At 46.0% G+C, this 16,281-nt stretch overlaps 2 protein-coding genes across 13 annotated transcripts in view; both read right to left on the bottom strand.

The window, feature by feature from the left end:
• The window catches only part of ZDHHC5 (zDHHC palmitoyltransferase 5), a 46,181-nt gene extending 44,734 nt beyond the window's left edge, over positions 1-1,447 (bottom strand). For all 4 annotated transcript variants that reach the window (XM_077320995.1, XM_077320998.1, XM_077320994.1 and 1 more), the window contains exon 1: positions 1,158-1,447. The gene's annotated coding sequence lies outside the window, so the exon portion shown is untranslated. The remainder of the gene's footprint in view (positions 1-1,157) is intronic.
• A 3,148-nt stretch (positions 1,448-4,595) lies between these two features.
• Positions 4,596-12,890, bottom strand: CLP1 (cleavage factor polyribonucleotide kinase subunit 1). Of its 9 annotated transcripts, none has more exons than XM_077320980.1 (4): positions 12,702-12,890; positions 11,781-11,900; positions 9,385-10,029; positions 4,596-5,703 (listed from the first exon to the last, which is right to left on the bottom strand). In XM_077320980.1, exons 3-4 carry the CDS (start codon positions 9,988-9,990, stop codon positions 5,032-5,034), a joined length of 1,278 nt encoding a protein of 425 aa, XP_077177095.1. In that variant the 5' UTR covers positions 9,991-10,029; positions 11,781-11,900; positions 12,702-12,890; the 3' UTR covers positions 4,596-5,031. The 9 variants fall into 9 exon arrangements, with proteins under 9 accessions (XP_077177095.1, XP_077177093.1, XP_077177097.1 ...); XM_077320978.1 differs by lacking the exon at positions 12,702-12,890 and adding an exon at positions 12,497-12,643; XM_077320982.1 differs by lacking the exon at positions 12,702-12,890 and adding an exon at positions 12,497-12,643 and having other exon boundaries at positions 9,385-10,006.
• Between the last annotated feature and the right edge of the window lie 3,391 nt (positions 12,891-16,281).

Below are 16,281 nucleotides of genomic sequence, written 5' to 3'. Positions count from 1 at the left end.
TTAAAAACCTATTCTCTCCTTGTTCAGGAGATAGGGCAAAAATTGAGACATGCAAAAGAACTCTGGGAAATGCTCATGTACTTTTGCTTAACACAAACTTCCCGGGGTGAAAAATAGGGGTGTATACTACTGGACATTTAACATATGACCAATACAGAAGTGGGGCATAACCCACCTGGATAATCCAAAGAGAAACAAGTAAAAATTTTTGCTGCTTTTTCTTCCCCAATGAAATATAAGCAAGCTCAGGAGCAAGCTTGGAAAGAGCAAAGTGTGTGTGAAACAGTGTGTAAGCTCTAGTATAAAAGTGCTAGCCAATTAATTTAAGTATGCTGACCTACTAGTACTTTTAAATCCTTAATCTCTTTGCTTTTTAACCACACATTTCAAATTGTTTGCCAGGGGATTATCTACATCATCATAAAGATAAGCAATGCTATCTGCATTTTACAGTGAAGCCTGTGATCACAGTCAGAAACAGAAACCTAGTTTCTTCCACTTTCACCTTAAGATCCTAGACCACCACACTCTTTGACACTTATCTTTAAGCCTGACCCACAACTATAGTCACAATATAAAAGCAGGCACAAGCTACTCTTTCAGAACACCCTGAAGTAGGCTACTGTACTGTCAAGCAGCTGATTTCATTAAACAGAGAAGATGGGCAGGGAGGCCAGAGGCATAGTTTGAGGGAAAGTATTTTATCCACTTTCAGGTCGTAGGGTGGGACAAGCTATCGCCGGAACCGAAACCAAGGAGACACTTTGCAAATAAAAGCACCCCACGTATAAAACCTTGAGGACTGGAAACCCCACCCCAAGTGTCACAAAGAGACCCCTAGGAGTAGGGGGGGCGGCAGCGGATGTCCCATACACGCGAAAGGCCTGGCGAGGGGGGCGAAGAAGTTACTCTCGCGACCCGTCCATGACGAGAAAGTGGGTGGGAAGAGGCGGATACAGGGAGGGAGAGCGAGGACAACACGGCCACTTCACGGCCACTTCCCTGCCTCCTCCTGCTCCCCGGAGGACCCTGGGAAAGGACCGAGTGCCGTTGGGCCTCTCCTCCCACATCGGGCGACCCCCCCCCTACCCACGGCCGCTTCGTCCTGAGGTAAAGGTGAGGCTGCCCCTCCTCGCAGAGCCTGAAGCGACACTCACCAGCCAACGCCGCCGCCGTCCCTGATTTCCTTCCTTCCTTCCTCTCTCCCCGTCCCTCCCTCCCTCCCTGGGCGGCAAAGAACTCTCTCGCTCGCTCGCTCGGCCCAAGCACTGGGAAGCACCAGCACCAGCAGGAGGCAGAGCGCGCGCGCGCACGCGCGCTCCCAAAGCCGCGCCGGTTGGTCAGGTCGCCGCCCGCCAGCGCGCTCCCCCGCACGCACGCTTCCCCCTCCTCACGCTCGGAACTATAGCCGCGCTCCCGTAGCCATGCCCAAGGACGGATCGGTTCAGTGAGGGAAGCGATTCGTTCGCGTAGAAGGGGCGGGGCCACGCCTCTACAAATCGAGCGTGAGGAGGAAAGAGGCGCAGAAGCAATAGCAACAGAAGGGAGGCGGCCTGTGCGCCTGCGCCTACAGAGACTCGCGGCTCCAATAGAGCCACTGCCAGTGGGCGGGGAGGAGCGGGTGCGAATCGGTCTTTTGTGCGTGTGATGCTTTTGCGGTCCCGTGCTTATTTGTATACTGAGGCTGCGATTGACAAAGCTGGCATCCAATCGCTTGCTAGCTTTCCGCTAACGTAATAAATCTGCGCTGCCATTAATTGAAGCGGCAATTGGCCGACGTTAAAATTCCTTTGCTTAGTTTTAGGTACTTCCACATTTGTTACTGTAAGTACGGGGGGGGGGGGGTCGTTCACATATGTTCAGTGCATGTGTTATTAGAAATGCTCTCGAAATATGGATTCGGTGGCATTTTACCTTACTGAGGTTCCTGTTCTCCCCAGGCTCCATCCCCAAATCTCAGGAGTTTCCCAGGCTGGATCTAACTCCCTAGAGTTGCCAAGTTCCCTCAGCATCTGGTGGTGGATGAAGGTGTAGGGTTACCAGATCCAGGTTGGGGAACTCCTGAAATTCGGGAATCAAGCCTGGGGAGGACAGGGACCCCAGTGGGGTACAATGACAGTTTATTTTTCAAAGCAGCCATTTTCTCCAGGGAGACTTTATCTTTAGTCTGGAGATCAGTTGTAATTCTGGGGGATCTCCAGGTCCCACCTGGAGGCTGGCATCCCTAAGCAAGAGTCCCTATAGGTCCCAAGATAAAGGCCTTGATCCAGTACAAGAACTGCACAGCCTGCACAGGAATTTCTATTTTCCCATGTTTCCCCTTGCCCTGACCCATTTCCAACCCTGAGAAAATATATTCTGTGGAAAAGCTGATTTCACACAGGCAAGCCACGACTTGACACAGTTTCTATATGGATATCCCCTCCAAAACACCCCCAAACACTGTAATCCCTGAACCAAATGCCCTTAAATGAAATAATTTGGCTATACAGCTGGTATGACTGATTTTAAGATGGCTTTAAGGTTTTAATAATTTATGTGAAATTATATTATTTTTAATGTATTAATTCATTTAATGCATACACTGCCCCTCACTGTGATGTCTGTTGGTGGTGTGCATGGAACCATAGAACAAGTACATTTAAAACCTAATGATAACAATATGAATAGAAAGGCATAATGACCATGAATTTTCAAACAGCAATCACAGTTTGGGGACATTGCACACAGGGTAATATATTGCAGTAGGTCAGATTAGAAGGGGGTGATAACAGCTGGGCAACAGCTTTAGGTTAGGGTGTATGAGGGGCTGGGTTGAAAGAGGATCCTTGCTGGATCAGGGGAATGCTGTGGACATAGTTTATCTGGATTTCAGTAAAGCATTTGATAAGGTTCCACATGATATTCTTGATGACAAGTTGGTAAAATGTGGTATGGATCCTAATTCTGTCAGGTGGATCGATAACTGGTTGACAGATCGTACCCAACGGGTACTTGTTAATGGTTCAGCATCCTCTTGAAGAGTGACAAGTGGAGTTCCCCAGTAATCTGTCCTGGGGCCTGTGTTGTTCAACATATTTATAAATGATTTGGATGAGGGATTAGAGGGGATACTTATTAAATTTGCAGACGATACTAAACTGGGAGGGGTAGCAAACACAATGGAAGACAGAATCAGAATACAGGATGATCTTGATAGGCTCGAGAAGTGTGATAAACTGAATAAAATGGAGTTCAGTAGGGACAAGTCTGCATTTAGGTAGGAAAAAACAAACACACCAATATAGGATGGGAGAGACTTGTCTTGACAGTAGTATATGTGGATCTAGAAGTCTTAGTATACCATACATTGAACATGACTCAAGAGTGTGACTTGGTGGCTAAAAAGGCAAATGGGATTTTGGGCTGTATCAAACGGATTATTGTGTCCAGATCATGGGAGGTGATGGCACCACTTTATTCTGCTCTGGTTCGGCCTCACTTGGAGTACTGTGTTCAGTTTTGGGCAACCCAGTTGAAGAGGGATGTAGACAAACTGGAGCATGTCGAGAGGAGGGCAACAAAGATAGTGAGGGGTTTGGAGACAAAGACATATAAGGAAAGGTTGGGGGAACTTGATCTGTTTAACCTGGAGAGGAGATAACTGAGAGGGGATTTGATAGCCATCTTCAAATATTTAAAAGGCTGCCCTAGAGCAGTGGTCCCCAACCTTTTTATCACCGGGGACCACTCAACACTGGGGACCACTCACCGGGGACCACTCACCGCCTTTTACTGAGGCCCGGTGGGGGGTGGGGTAGTTTACTCCTCTACTCTCAACCACTGCCCTAATGCTCTCTGATCGCTATGGTAATGTTTAAACATCCCTTCAAAATAAGATACAGACACGCCACAACAATGAAGTGTGTTGTAAAGGGCTGGGGGGGATGAAGTAAAGGGCCGGGGGGGGAGAGAAGGCATCCTTCGGGACCCATATCCATTTAGTCGAAGGACCACATGTGGTCCACAGCCCACAGGTTGGGGATCGCTGCCCTAGAGGATGGAGCAGAGTTTTTTTCTCTTGTCCCAGAAAGATGGACCAGAACCAATGGGATGAAATTAATTCAAAAGAAATTCTGTCTAAACATTAGGAAGAAGTTCCTGATAGTTAAGAGTGGTTTCTCAGTGGAACAGGCTTTCTTGGGAGGTGGTGGGTTCTCCATCTTTGGAAATTTTTAAGCAGAGGCTAGATAGCCATCTGACAGAGAGGCTGACTCTGTGAAAGCTTAAGGGGGTGGCAGGTTACAGTGGATGAATGATAGGCTTGTGAATGTCCTGCATAGTGCAGGAGGTTGGACTAGATGACCCATGAGGTCCCTTCCAACTCTTATTCTATGGTTCTTGTAATCTTTTTCCTTCTGTATTAGTTTACAGTATGAAAACTCCTTGACAATGGCTTCCATTTTCTTTTTATATATATTATTATATAACTGCTTCTATGTAGTAAATTTCATCATGCTTTTTAATAATCTGTATGCTTATAATAAAAAACAAGTCCCTTTGCCTAGCCCTAGTCTGTGTGTGTTAAGGTTAAGAAAAGACTTTACTTAGACGAGTTACAAATATGCCCCCCCAGCAGAGCAGCAGCATTTTAGGAATTTATTGAGATTTAAAAATATAAAAGAGTTTGCCCTCTCAACAAGATAATCACACAGAGATGAGACAATGACAGTGGAGGAAAGGATTCCAGTTTCAAAGCCTGAAAATTCAGAGTAAGAAAGGTGACTCAAGAAAGATGCAACCTTGCTAAATCTTGCACACATCTTTTTTCTCTGTTATAGCAATTCCTAAATATACATCCACAAATATTCCTAGTTTCACCCCCTAGCATTCTACTCTGTGGATCCTTCTAAAGGATAGTAAAGCAAAAGGACTATTTCAAAACTGTTCGAACTGTGTTCTTCCCTTATGAGTATTCCTTTCTTTCTCTCCAGTCTGTGTGATAATACTATTCCACTCATGACCTTAGTGGTTTTGGTTACAAGAGTCTATTTACTTGAGATCCATGAAACGAATATCCATGATGAGCAGGAAGTTCTTGGGCAAAGGACGAGGTGCTGGTGAGAGCACTGTGAAAACCTGCCGCTCCAGATCCACTCCAGTGACTACAATGAAACCAGCCACACTAGTCTCAGAGATGTTCTCATCGGTGCCATCAGCAGTACTAACACTTAACAAATGGTGTACCATGTCACGTCCAGGTGTGACTGGTACCAGTTTAAGCTGGTTATCTTCTTGTGACATACCCAGGGGCAGGCAGGAGTCAGGGATGGTGGGGGCTCCCACCTTGTATATCTTAACATCAGAAAACTTGACATCAAAGGCATGTGGGTAGAAGCACCCTCGGAAACCATAGAAGTATTCACGTATGCGTTCATCACGGAACTCCCGGCGGAAGTCCTTGGAACGCTCCACTACTCCACCTGACTTGGGGAGCAGCACTGTTCTAACAAAGTGGGGCAGATCCCGCTTCAATTCATTGTAAAGGCGCTCCTGGTCCAGCACCACTACAACATCAACTTCAAAGGCTGAAGCAGCATGTACAAGTGCCTGGTACCCAGATCCCTTCACCCATCCACAGGTATTGATGATACAGCCACTAACTGAAGCACGACGGTTAACCTCACAGCGCTGGTTGAAGACATCTGCCAAGCGGGATGTGATCTGTAAAGAGGAAGAAGCAGAATAATAATTATTTTATTTTTATAGCCTGCCCTTCCCAGTTGGCACAGGGTGGGTAACAATAGGCATGTGCAAAGTTACATTGATAACAATTGGTAATTAAATTTTTCAATTAAAATTGAAAAATTATTAAACTGCCTTATTAAACTGCCTCTATTAGGGCCTTGCAAAGGGAAACTTCATTTCTGCTGTGCAGTTGGTTTGAGGATGGTATATTATTGATTTTGTGAAGAGGGAGGGAGGCCAGCATTGTCTTGGTATTAATATCCTGGCCTCAGTCATAGGCCTGGTGGAACAACTCTGTCTTGCAAGCCATCCAGAACTGTTGAAGATCTCAAAGTGCCCTAATCTCACCAAAGAAAGCATTCCAAGTGGCAGAGGTTGATTTCATTTCTTTGGGGCAGGGGATCCTGAACAAGTGCTGGTCACTGGATCTTAGTGCTTTTTTTTGGTGGGGGTGTACAGTGGAAGAGGTGGTCCCATAGCTACAAGGGTCCCAGACCCTTGAACCTCATCCGGTCTCTGATCCGGAGTCATTGCCACTGGGAGAGCACTGGTGTGATGTGGGCTCTCCACTGAATCCCGGTAAAGACTGGTGCCGCAACATTCTAGACCAGCTGGAGTTTCCAGATGAGCTTCGAGGGCAGCCCTGCATGGAACGAGATACAGAAATCTAGAAGTGACTGTTGTTTGGGTCACAGTGGGTAAGTCGGATGCTGTTAGGTATGGTGCAGCTGTTTCACCTGGTGAAGGTGGTAGAATCCTTAGCAGACAACCTTTGGGACCTGAGACTCCATGGATAGGGAGATGTCCAGAATTATGCATAGACTCAACAGTGGTTGAAGGTGTTAAAACATAACCCATCTAGCATTGGGAGTTGCATCATATTGCCTTCAGCATGCTGGCCAAGCCAGAGGACCTCCATCTTCACTGGATTTAATTTCAGCTGACTCCACTTGAATCAGTCCATCAATAGAAATAGCTGGGTGTCATCAGCATGTTGGTGACAATGCAGCCCAAAATTATTGGACAAGGGGGCACATGTAAATGTTGAAGCAAGAAGCCACACAAATTTAGGATACTAAAAATATGGAATGGCTGCTCCATACTTTATGTTGGGCCTTTCTCAATGGAAAAAAGCCCAGTGTTTAAATGTAGCCTACCTTAGACTTTTTCTTTTTAAAAATGTATAAATCTGTTGCCTGTTAATGAACTTATACTGTGTCAGACCACTGTTCCACCTGGTTCCAGATTTTGTGCTGTGGGCACAGAGTTCTCACTGATTTTGGTGAGGGGAGGAATGGCCACATGTGGCACCTTTTACATAGGAATATTACGGCCCGGTTGCATGGTGCCAGTTGCCCACATGAGCTGAGTTGCAGAGTGTAGAACTTGCAAAGGGCAGCCATTTTCCAGTGTCTCAACTTCTCCATACTATTCCCTTCCTCCTCCCTCCACTAGGCAACACCATAGCCTCAACATTCTCTGCTTCCTTCTGGCCTTTCCATCTTCCCACCAACCTTTTATCTGCCTCACCATCTTCAGCTATACTTATTAACTTCATTCATAACCCAACTTTTCCCACAATGAGGACCTTACTTCATCCTCCTCTCCATTTTGCTTTGCAAACAACCCTGCGAGCAGAAGTCGATCAGGAATGAAAAACCCTGAAAAGGGCCGTTTCTCTAAACAACCATGTCCCTGCACACAAGGAGGGAGGGAAAGGCAGCTGGTCTGGTCCTGCCTCTGCCTCCCAAAGGAGGGATGGAAGGAACGAGCTGGAACATGTACTGGTGTCCATCTTGCCTAGCCGGGGGTCAGGTGCATGCCATCCTCTGCCTCACTTTGCATGCAGCTTGGCTGGATGCCCTCCACCTCACCTTGCTTTGTGCAGGGCTTGGCCAGGCAGTGCCTTTTCTCCTCTGCTGTCTTTTGTGCTTGGCCCCGCCTCTCCTGCCTCTCTGCAGGCTTATTGCATGCCACCTGCTTCTCCTTGAGCAAGGTAGGTCAGTCTGAAACCTTATTTATTTTATATCCCTCTCCTCTGAATAGGATTCAGGGCAGTTAACAGCATATAAAACATGCCTGATAAAAACAGTACAAAAGATCCAATAAATAAACTTTGAAAATGATTAAAAATCTATCCTGGTCAAAATCTATCCACTACCCAGCAGGATAGGATGCATGGATAGTGAAGACACAGCTGAAACATAATTTACCAGCTGCCTGGTAGATGGTGATGATGATGATGAATTAAATTTGTTACTCGCCTCTCCCCGGAGGCTCGAGGTGAGTTACAGCATATAAAACCCCAATAAAACCATACAATAAAATACATAAAAAACAAGAATATACAATATACTAAATACAGTACAACAGGAAAACAGATGTGGTAAAAACTCCAGCCTTTTCTATACTACCCCCAAGATAACCTGTTCTAGAGGGGGGATGGGAGACAGAGGGTGCTGATTGGACTTCGCTACTACTGCTGTAGAGGGGACCAGATCTTCCTTGTGGCTCAGCCTCATCCAACAACTTGGCGGAAGAGCTGCGTTTTACAGGCCCTGCGGAACACTGAAAACTCCCGCAAGGCCCACAATCACCCAGAGGCTGCCTGAAAAAGAGCAGCTGCAGCTTTGCATGCCCTGAGGTCCTGCAAGGCACATATCTCTTCAGGCAGCTAGTTCCCTGGGAAAGGGGTCACTATTACTGAGGTTCTCACCCTTGTTGACACAAAACTGACAGTTTGTGGACCAGAAACCTTCAATATATTCTGAGATGAAGACTGGCAAAAACAGGAAGATCATATTGGGAGAGGTGGTCTCAAAGGTATGGGAATCCCAGGTTGTTAGTACCAACACTCAGAATTGGCATTGGAAACTAATAGGGAGCCAATGCAGTTACCTTCTGTATGAGGACTAGCCAGCCTAAGGTGGGGTAAGCAGGTAGCACTGACAGATAGTCCAAGTATTCTTAGCAGTCCTTGCCTGTGAAGTAAGTTAGACCAAGAATGTGTCACTTGCTCAAACCTGTCTAGTTAAGTTTCCAGGGTCTTCGTCTGAAACTCTAAGTACTATACCATACCTGCCATGAGTCCATGGAGAGTAGTGGGATATAAATCAAAGATATAAATAAATAATAAAATTAATACTGATTTTCATGGGGCGGCAGCTGTTTAATATTAGCAAGCAGCCAGACCTAGGTGAGTCATGAAATTTGGGAGGTGTCATTACTTGTTGGCTACTACCAGGCCAGGGCCAAAATCAAAGGCAAAACAGTCCTGGAAAGAGCCCTGTCATCTCCCTCTACCTTTTACTGATATAAATCAAGTCAGTTGTGGTTGCTTAGCCACAGCCACTGAGGGCATGCATTTTTAATTCTGTAGTTGATTATTTTATCATCTCAGGGTTTTATAAACCCCTTATGTACTTTTTTAGATATTGGATTTTTCTGCACATTGGGGGCACTTTTCAGGTCTCTGAATGTAAGAATGCTCAGGTTTGGCCAACTTGGCTTTTAGAATGTAATAATAATAATTATTATTATTGTTGTTGTTGTTGTTGTTGACTGATGAATTGATTGATTGACTCATGGAGGACAAACTATCCAGGCAGGATCAAAAATGATACAGAGGATTATCACACATGACTCCAAACCTCTTACCTTATTATAGAGCTTGATGTTAGTACCAGGTGTGGTGGACCCAAAGTGATACACCAAGGGGGCCTGAACTGAGAATCCTTCTTCAACATCTGCAGGACGCTCAATGTAGAGAGCCCCCATAGTGCCTGGAATCGAGATTGACCCCTGGCCTACATCTAGCTCTACAAAAGTAGGTCGGCGCCCTAAGCGCACAGCATAATTCAGTAGCAGGCGGCAAACAGTTGACTTGCCTACATCTGTGGGGCCCACCACCATGACCCGAGGTCCCCGTTCATCTTCACGTTCAGCCTGCCAACGCATTTGTTCCAGGGCTGTATGGGTGTTGAGGTACAGCAGCATGGGAGTGTCTTTAGACACATAGGCCACTTCAGTGCGGCCACTCAGCTGCACTGAACAGCCATGCCAAGTGAAGACAGCCACTTTAGCACCAGCATCAAAGGTGAATTTTTTGTTGCGTGTCAGTTCAGTTCCAAAGATCTCAGCCATGCCTGTCAGGAGCTCCAGCTGGACAGTTTGTGAGGCTTCAACCTCAAAGCGGAGTTCTGTTTCCCTCTCCAGCTCAAACTTGGCCACCAGTTTCTTTTCATCCCCAGCTTCCTCTGCCATCTTGTTCTTGCAACTTCTATGGGCATAAAATGTGGACTCCTGTTAAGCAGAATGCAGAAGTATTTTCTCTCCTGAATATATCTGACTAAATTATATAAACAGATGTTTTTTTTCACACTTAGGACCTAAATAATGACCATAATTTGTCAGGAAACAAATTTTCTTCAGATTGGTTAACAATCTTGAGGATCTGACATGTCTGAACTAGAGGTCAAGCCCGTTGCATTCAGGAATACAACGGGTGCTAGATTAGGGGGGTGCAGTAGAAGAACTCTGTGGCTGGCCACTCTCCCCCCCCCCCCCAGAACCTGGAAAGGCTGCAGGCAGCTGTTATGGAACTCACCAGCATGGGCAGCTCTCATGGAGCAGGGATCTGCAGCCTCCAAGCCTCAGAGGGAAGTGGAAGGAGGATGGGGGGTGGTCAGGGGTGGGGAATGAAAGGCTGGCTGATGGACAGACAGACAGGCCGGTTGGAGGAGGAGGCACTCGGATGGGACAGCCGCCCTGATTGGGTGTGAAGCGCTGAGTGACACTTAAGCCATGAGAAATGCTCCTCCTCCAAGACCTTACCAGAAATATTAAGTGGAACAGATTGTTACTGTACTGAATTCTCTAAAATGTTTTATTGAAGCTAAATCTCTGAATTGTACAAGCACCACAAAAAACATTTTGCCTGTGTTCTCTGACTAGTTCACTGAAACCTGAACAACATGCATTAATCTGAAAAGGGATTAATTAGTAAGTAAGTAAAAGTAAAATGTTATTTATTTACCACCCTTCCCCAGGGGATCAGGGTAGATGGCAACAATAAAACAACACAATATCATCATATAATAACCATTCATATTAAAATTCTAAATTAATTGTATTCCAGTTTAAAATCAAATCATTCCAGAATGCACCTCCTTCCCTCCAGTGAAAGGGGTTACATAAACACAAGTTTGGTGATCAAAGTTTAGTACTAATTCGATTGATATTTTGGGCAGGAAGGCCAGAATTTCAGTATTATTTCTGGCCTCTGTAAGCCTGGTGGAAAAACTCCATTTTGCAGGAGCTGCAGAACTGTCCCAAATTTTCCTAATCTGGAAACGACAACTAGTCCTGAATGTAGCAGCCAGGGTTCTCACAGGAACACCTTGGAGGACACACATCCAGCACGCACTCAAACAACTGCACTGGTTACTCGTTGAATTCTGGATCAGACTTAAGATTCTGGTAATTACTTTTAAGGCCATATGCTGTCTGGGCCCTGAGTACCTGAGGGACCACCTCACTGCCTACAGCCCCCAGACAGCACTATGCTCTGCAAACACCAATGAAATAGTGAGCCATGGCCCTAGGGAGAGTCGCCTGACTTCAACCAGAGCCTGGGCTTTCTCTGTCTAGGCCCCCACTTCATGGAGTGAGCTCCCAGAGGAGATCAGGGCCCTGCCAGAGCTAAAACAGTTCCTCAGGGCCTGCAAAATGGAGCTTTTCCACTAGGCTCTTGGTCAAGGCTAATGAAAAACAACACCATCAACTAGAGCCTCCAGAAGCCCTTCCTATCACCACTAAACTGCGCCCAATCAGAAAACAGCACAGGGCAACTCCTGACCCTGCAGCACACTCTGAAAAATCATACGACAGTTATGCACTTAAACAGTTAAAGTTGTAAGGTTGAAATGTTAGAAGTTCATAATTATAATACATTCTCTGTATTCTATGAATTCGTTGTACACCGTCCTCAGCCTCAAGGGGGGGGGGTATAAAAATGTAATAAAATAAAACATGCAACAGGGCCCTGATCTCACCACGTGGAGCGTTCCACCAGGGTTGAGGCCAGTTTAATCTTTTTGTAGCCAGGGATCTTGAGCAGGTTTTGTTCACTGGATCTTAAGTCTCCTTTGGGGGACACAGTAGAAGAGGTGGGCCTGAAAAGGAGACAAAATGAAATGATGGTAGCTTGTGCTTGCAGGGGCCAGCCTTAGAGGAAAGACTTTAGGTAACTGCTCTGCAACTAGTTTTAGAATAACTATTAAAGCAGGAGCAAATCGCAAGACTATAACACACTATTTTGCTCACACACATAACTACTGTTTATGAATTGGGGGGGGGGGGTTTCCACATTTAAGAGGACCAAAAACTGACCCCAGAGCTGTCACTTTCCCAATCTGTACTGCGACATTATGAATCATACGCGTTTGTTTCAAGGGCGTTGAGATCATGCCAGATTTAATCCGACGTTAGGATATATTGTACATATTCCGGCCCGTATTTCGTCGACACCTGTCAATACACCCTTTCCAATTCCCACCAGCCGCACCCCATCACTACAGCCACATTCCACAACTTGAACAGCTAAAAAGTTGCCTACTCGGTTTAAGCAGGGCCAGGAGATCCCGATCAAGCGGCCAAAGAACCGCTTCGCTCTATTCCGCGCCACATGAAGCAGCAGGCGCAGCCACATGGCCGGGCGTCTCTATGGAAACAGTGCCTGAGCCTTGGGGAACAGAGGGCGCCCACCCACCTAGAGCGTCTACGGAGATTCGCCCGCACGAATCCCGGGCTAGAATAGGCGGAAGTGCCGGCTGCCCCGGAAGTACGGGAAAACGTCTGGCTGCGCACATGCCGCCAGACCCACCCCTTTCTAGCTGGATGAGAAATGCAGTTCAGGGGAGACCGATGGACTTGCGTAGTCTTCGCGTTGCCTCCTGGGAAATGTAGTTCATTACCTTCGCGCTCGCCTTTTATTTCTTCGTTGCGAGTTCCGCTGTCCAAATAGCAAGGCAAGAATGAGCGGGATAAATATGTTTTTCTTCCCGTGCCTTTAGTGAACAATGGTTAACATTCCACAACGGCAGTACCAGCAACGACCCTTCACACTGCGTATGTCTAAACGGATTGTACGATTGATACTTTCCCCTGTGGCCTGTCATAAGTTGTGCAAGTGTTCCGACTGTGCGGCCATGGGTTCGGACCGCGTGGTGTGTGCTGACACCTTGCAATGACGTCTGCAGATTTGTCACGGCACGCTTAGCAGACGATACAAAGGGATGGGAACGATGTCTCGGCTTCCTGAAAGTCCCAGGATCCCAGGGGTGGGGCAAGAATCTCTTCTGATTATTGTCAATACCATTGTCTTTCAGGGTGGGTACCACGGATGATTTGCTTTCGACGCTCTTAACAGAAAATTAATTGGGGAGGGGGGAGAGGATGCTTTTCTAAGTATGTAAGGTACTGAAGTCAATATTGTAATGTGACGTTTCTGCACAAAGAGAAGGTTCCAATTCCTTACTTCCATACACCTTTCCTGCCACAGTACTCCTGGAACATCTGTGTAAAACGTGTGGATGGGGAGTAAACAACACCTTTTTAAAGGATTTAAAAAAATAAATACTGTTTCTGAACTTCCAAATTCTCACTGCTCATACCTTTTGCACCTGTATTGTTGTTATGAATCTGCTCAGAAACTGTGGTGCAAAAGGAAAAAAGAAAGGAGACAATCCTGCTAGCTGCTGCTATTGTGCCAGAAGGAAGCAGTCTCTCCAGTTTTCACTCTCTGACAGTATTCAGTGCTTGAACATATTTTACAATTTTAAGCTGCAGAACAGACCCAATCGATCACAAGATGTCATTTAATATGGTTTCCTGCTCTTGCTGAGTCTCCCAACCTTGGAAGATATTTTCTATTTCTTTTGTGTATATCGCTGAAAACATGACTGTTGGGACTCATCTTGTCTCATATCCACACTGCAACTAGGGAAAATGACTCTATCATTCCACCTCATTACACAACCCAGGTTTTGTCTATAATCCAAGTTCAAGGAGGCCAAAATGAAGCCCAAGATGGAGAAGATTTAAGGACTGGAAAGAGACAGTCAAGAAGAAAATGTACAAGACAGTCCAGTTATGTTTTCTCAATGGCAACTTCCTAGAGCACAATATAGCATTGGAGCCATAATGGATTTATATTCAAAATACTCCAGTGTGAGAGAGGTTGGCTCCCTTTTACAGAAGAGCCAAAATAACACACAGCTTCCAATTTCTTCTGCCTCCAGCACAATTGACTGCAGCTGTCCAATGAGCCAGTATAAATGCTGAGAATGAGCCTGGGATGTTGATCACATGATCACATGCCTTAGACTGGATTCAAGGTCAGTAGTATTGTCTGCTCAGGCTGGCAGCAGTTCTCAAGCAGAGGGCCTTCACATCACCTCCTGCCTGTTCTTCTGTAACTGGAGATTGAACTTGGCATCTGTCCTCTACCACTGAGCCACAGCCTCTCCTGTTTTGAGCATTGGCTCACTAATTTAAGTACAATAAGTACCAGGCCAACCAAGCCAACATCTGCAGGGTCCCTGCCCCCCCTCCGAAGCCCACTAAGACTCCTGGACCTGTTTGAATTACTATTGCTTATGTTATACTGTTATGTTATATTGTTACTCGGTTATACCAGTTAATAATATGAATGTTATAATTATTATATGTATGGTTCCATGTAAAGTTTTACTGTTATATGTAAACCGCCCTGAGCCTTCAGGGAGGGCAGTATATAAATATGAATGAATGAATAAATAAATAACAATGCTAATTCCATAAAAACATTTATTTTATGGATTTCTAAAGAAAAGATGGATCATTACCTAAAGGAAGTGATAGATTCCTAATGGGGATATGGGACATTTATTTATTTACTGTATTTATATACCGCCCTCCCCAAAGGCTCAAGGTGGTTTACATGAAACAAGAAACAATACAGGTAACTCTATCTGTATCATAATGAGGTGATAACAATAGCATTAACATAATAACAACAATAACATTAAAGAATGGTGGAACTGCAAAGAGCATCAGTTCAACTCATGCTGAGGCCCAGTGGGTTGGACAGATTTGTGGTGGTCATAGTAGGAGGGAGGCTTGGGGGCCGATGGGAAGTGGTGGTTTAGGTCAGCCTCAACCAAATGCCTGATGGAGCAGCTCCTTTTTTCAGGCCCTGCAGAACGGTTGAAGTTCTATAATTATTGCACAGAATCAAAATGTGTGTGAGGTGGGGGTGAATGTTAAAACGGGGGGAAAGATGTAGGTATATATGATTTATGAAGACATCAGATAGTTATGGAACATCACTTGAATGTTATCTGGAATAACAGTTCTTTAGGATCAAGACCTACCTCCTTAAACGATTTCAGCCTATGGCAGCTGCAGCAACTGGGGAGGAAGGTGTCGATTCATACTGATTTCTAGATGTGCAGCCATGAGTTCAGCCAGTATAGTGTAAGCTGATGCTACGCAATAAAGTCTGCACCTATTGGCTGCTGGCACCCCTACAGCAGCTACTGCTGGTGGCATACAAAAGGCTTTAAAGCAGGGGTAGTCAAACAGCGAATGCTGGCAGGGTCTCATGGGAATTGTAGTCCATGGCATCTGGAGGACTGCAGTTTGACTACCCCTGCTTTAAAGCATTGGAGAACAGTGCCTATGGAAGTTAGATTTTGTTTTTCTGGAAACTGCTAGAACAAACGTTGGCGCAGAACTATGCCTAAATACAAGATTTGACAGAAGCCAATCAGAAGTGAATTCAGACTCCTTTCACTTCTGGATATCTATCTTCAGCTTTTTATATTCAGCATTGGGCTTTTACTTAGAAAAGCTCTTGTCAGTTCTTCTGTAACAAAGATACCTTTTGATTTCCTGAGGCTAAGAAAGAGATTAATTTTTAATATGTATGTTTTAATTCTTTACCATTTAACAGCAGTGTAAAAATCTTTGTAAATAAAATACAAAACAATTATCTGCCACCTTATGCCCACAGATATCCTTGAGCAGACTCTTCTTGATCCCTACATTTGGTTTAGGAAAGAATTGGAGATGTGGTGAGGCTGTCCGTATTTTCTTGAGCAGATACGGCTGCCGGGGGGGGGGGGGGAGGCAATGACGATGCTTCTGGTCGCTCAAGGTTGAGGGAGATCAGGCCGCGAAGCTTGCTTGGGGTGCCCCAGGCGGAGTGTTCTTCTGCCGGCTGGCCGGGGGTCTGGGGGTCTGCAAGGAGCGCATCCGAGGGTGAGACTGCAGATTCGCAGCCCGTGACCCTCAGCTTCGCCTCTCTCCCTGCGTCAGAGTTTGCCCCAGGCGCGCAACGAGGGCTTTATCACTTGCGCGCGTCTCTGCCCGAGCTCCGTCCGCGTCGTCCGCGCCCCGGGCCCGACCTCCCGGCCCCGCTCTCGCCGCCCCCCTTGCCACACTGTGGCTCCCCCTCGGCGGGCATCGCTGCCGTGGTGGCCTCTGCTTGTCCCCTCCCTCTTTGATCCGTGT

This window comes from Paroedura picta, chromosome 2 (genome assembly GCF_049243985.1).
Source record: "Paroedura picta isolate Pp20150507F chromosome 2, Ppicta_v3.0, whole genome shotgun sequence".
NCBI classification, from domain to species: Eukaryota; Metazoa; Chordata; class Lepidosauria; order Squamata; family Gekkonidae; genus Paroedura; species Paroedura picta.
Note: the sequence above shows the minus strand (reverse complement) of the source record. Positions and strands in the feature narration are given on the sequence as shown.

Excerpts from the sequence above, each read along its gene's own strand:
- CLP1 (XM_077320980.1), bottom strand. The coding sequence starts at position 9,990 with ATGGCAGAGGAAGCTGGGGATGAAAAGAAACTGGTGGCCAAGTTTGAG. Across the intron at positions 5,704-9,384 it reads ACATCAAGCTCTATAATAAG|ATCACATCCCGCTTGGCAGA; the intron begins GTAAGAGGTTTG and ends TCCTCTTTACAG.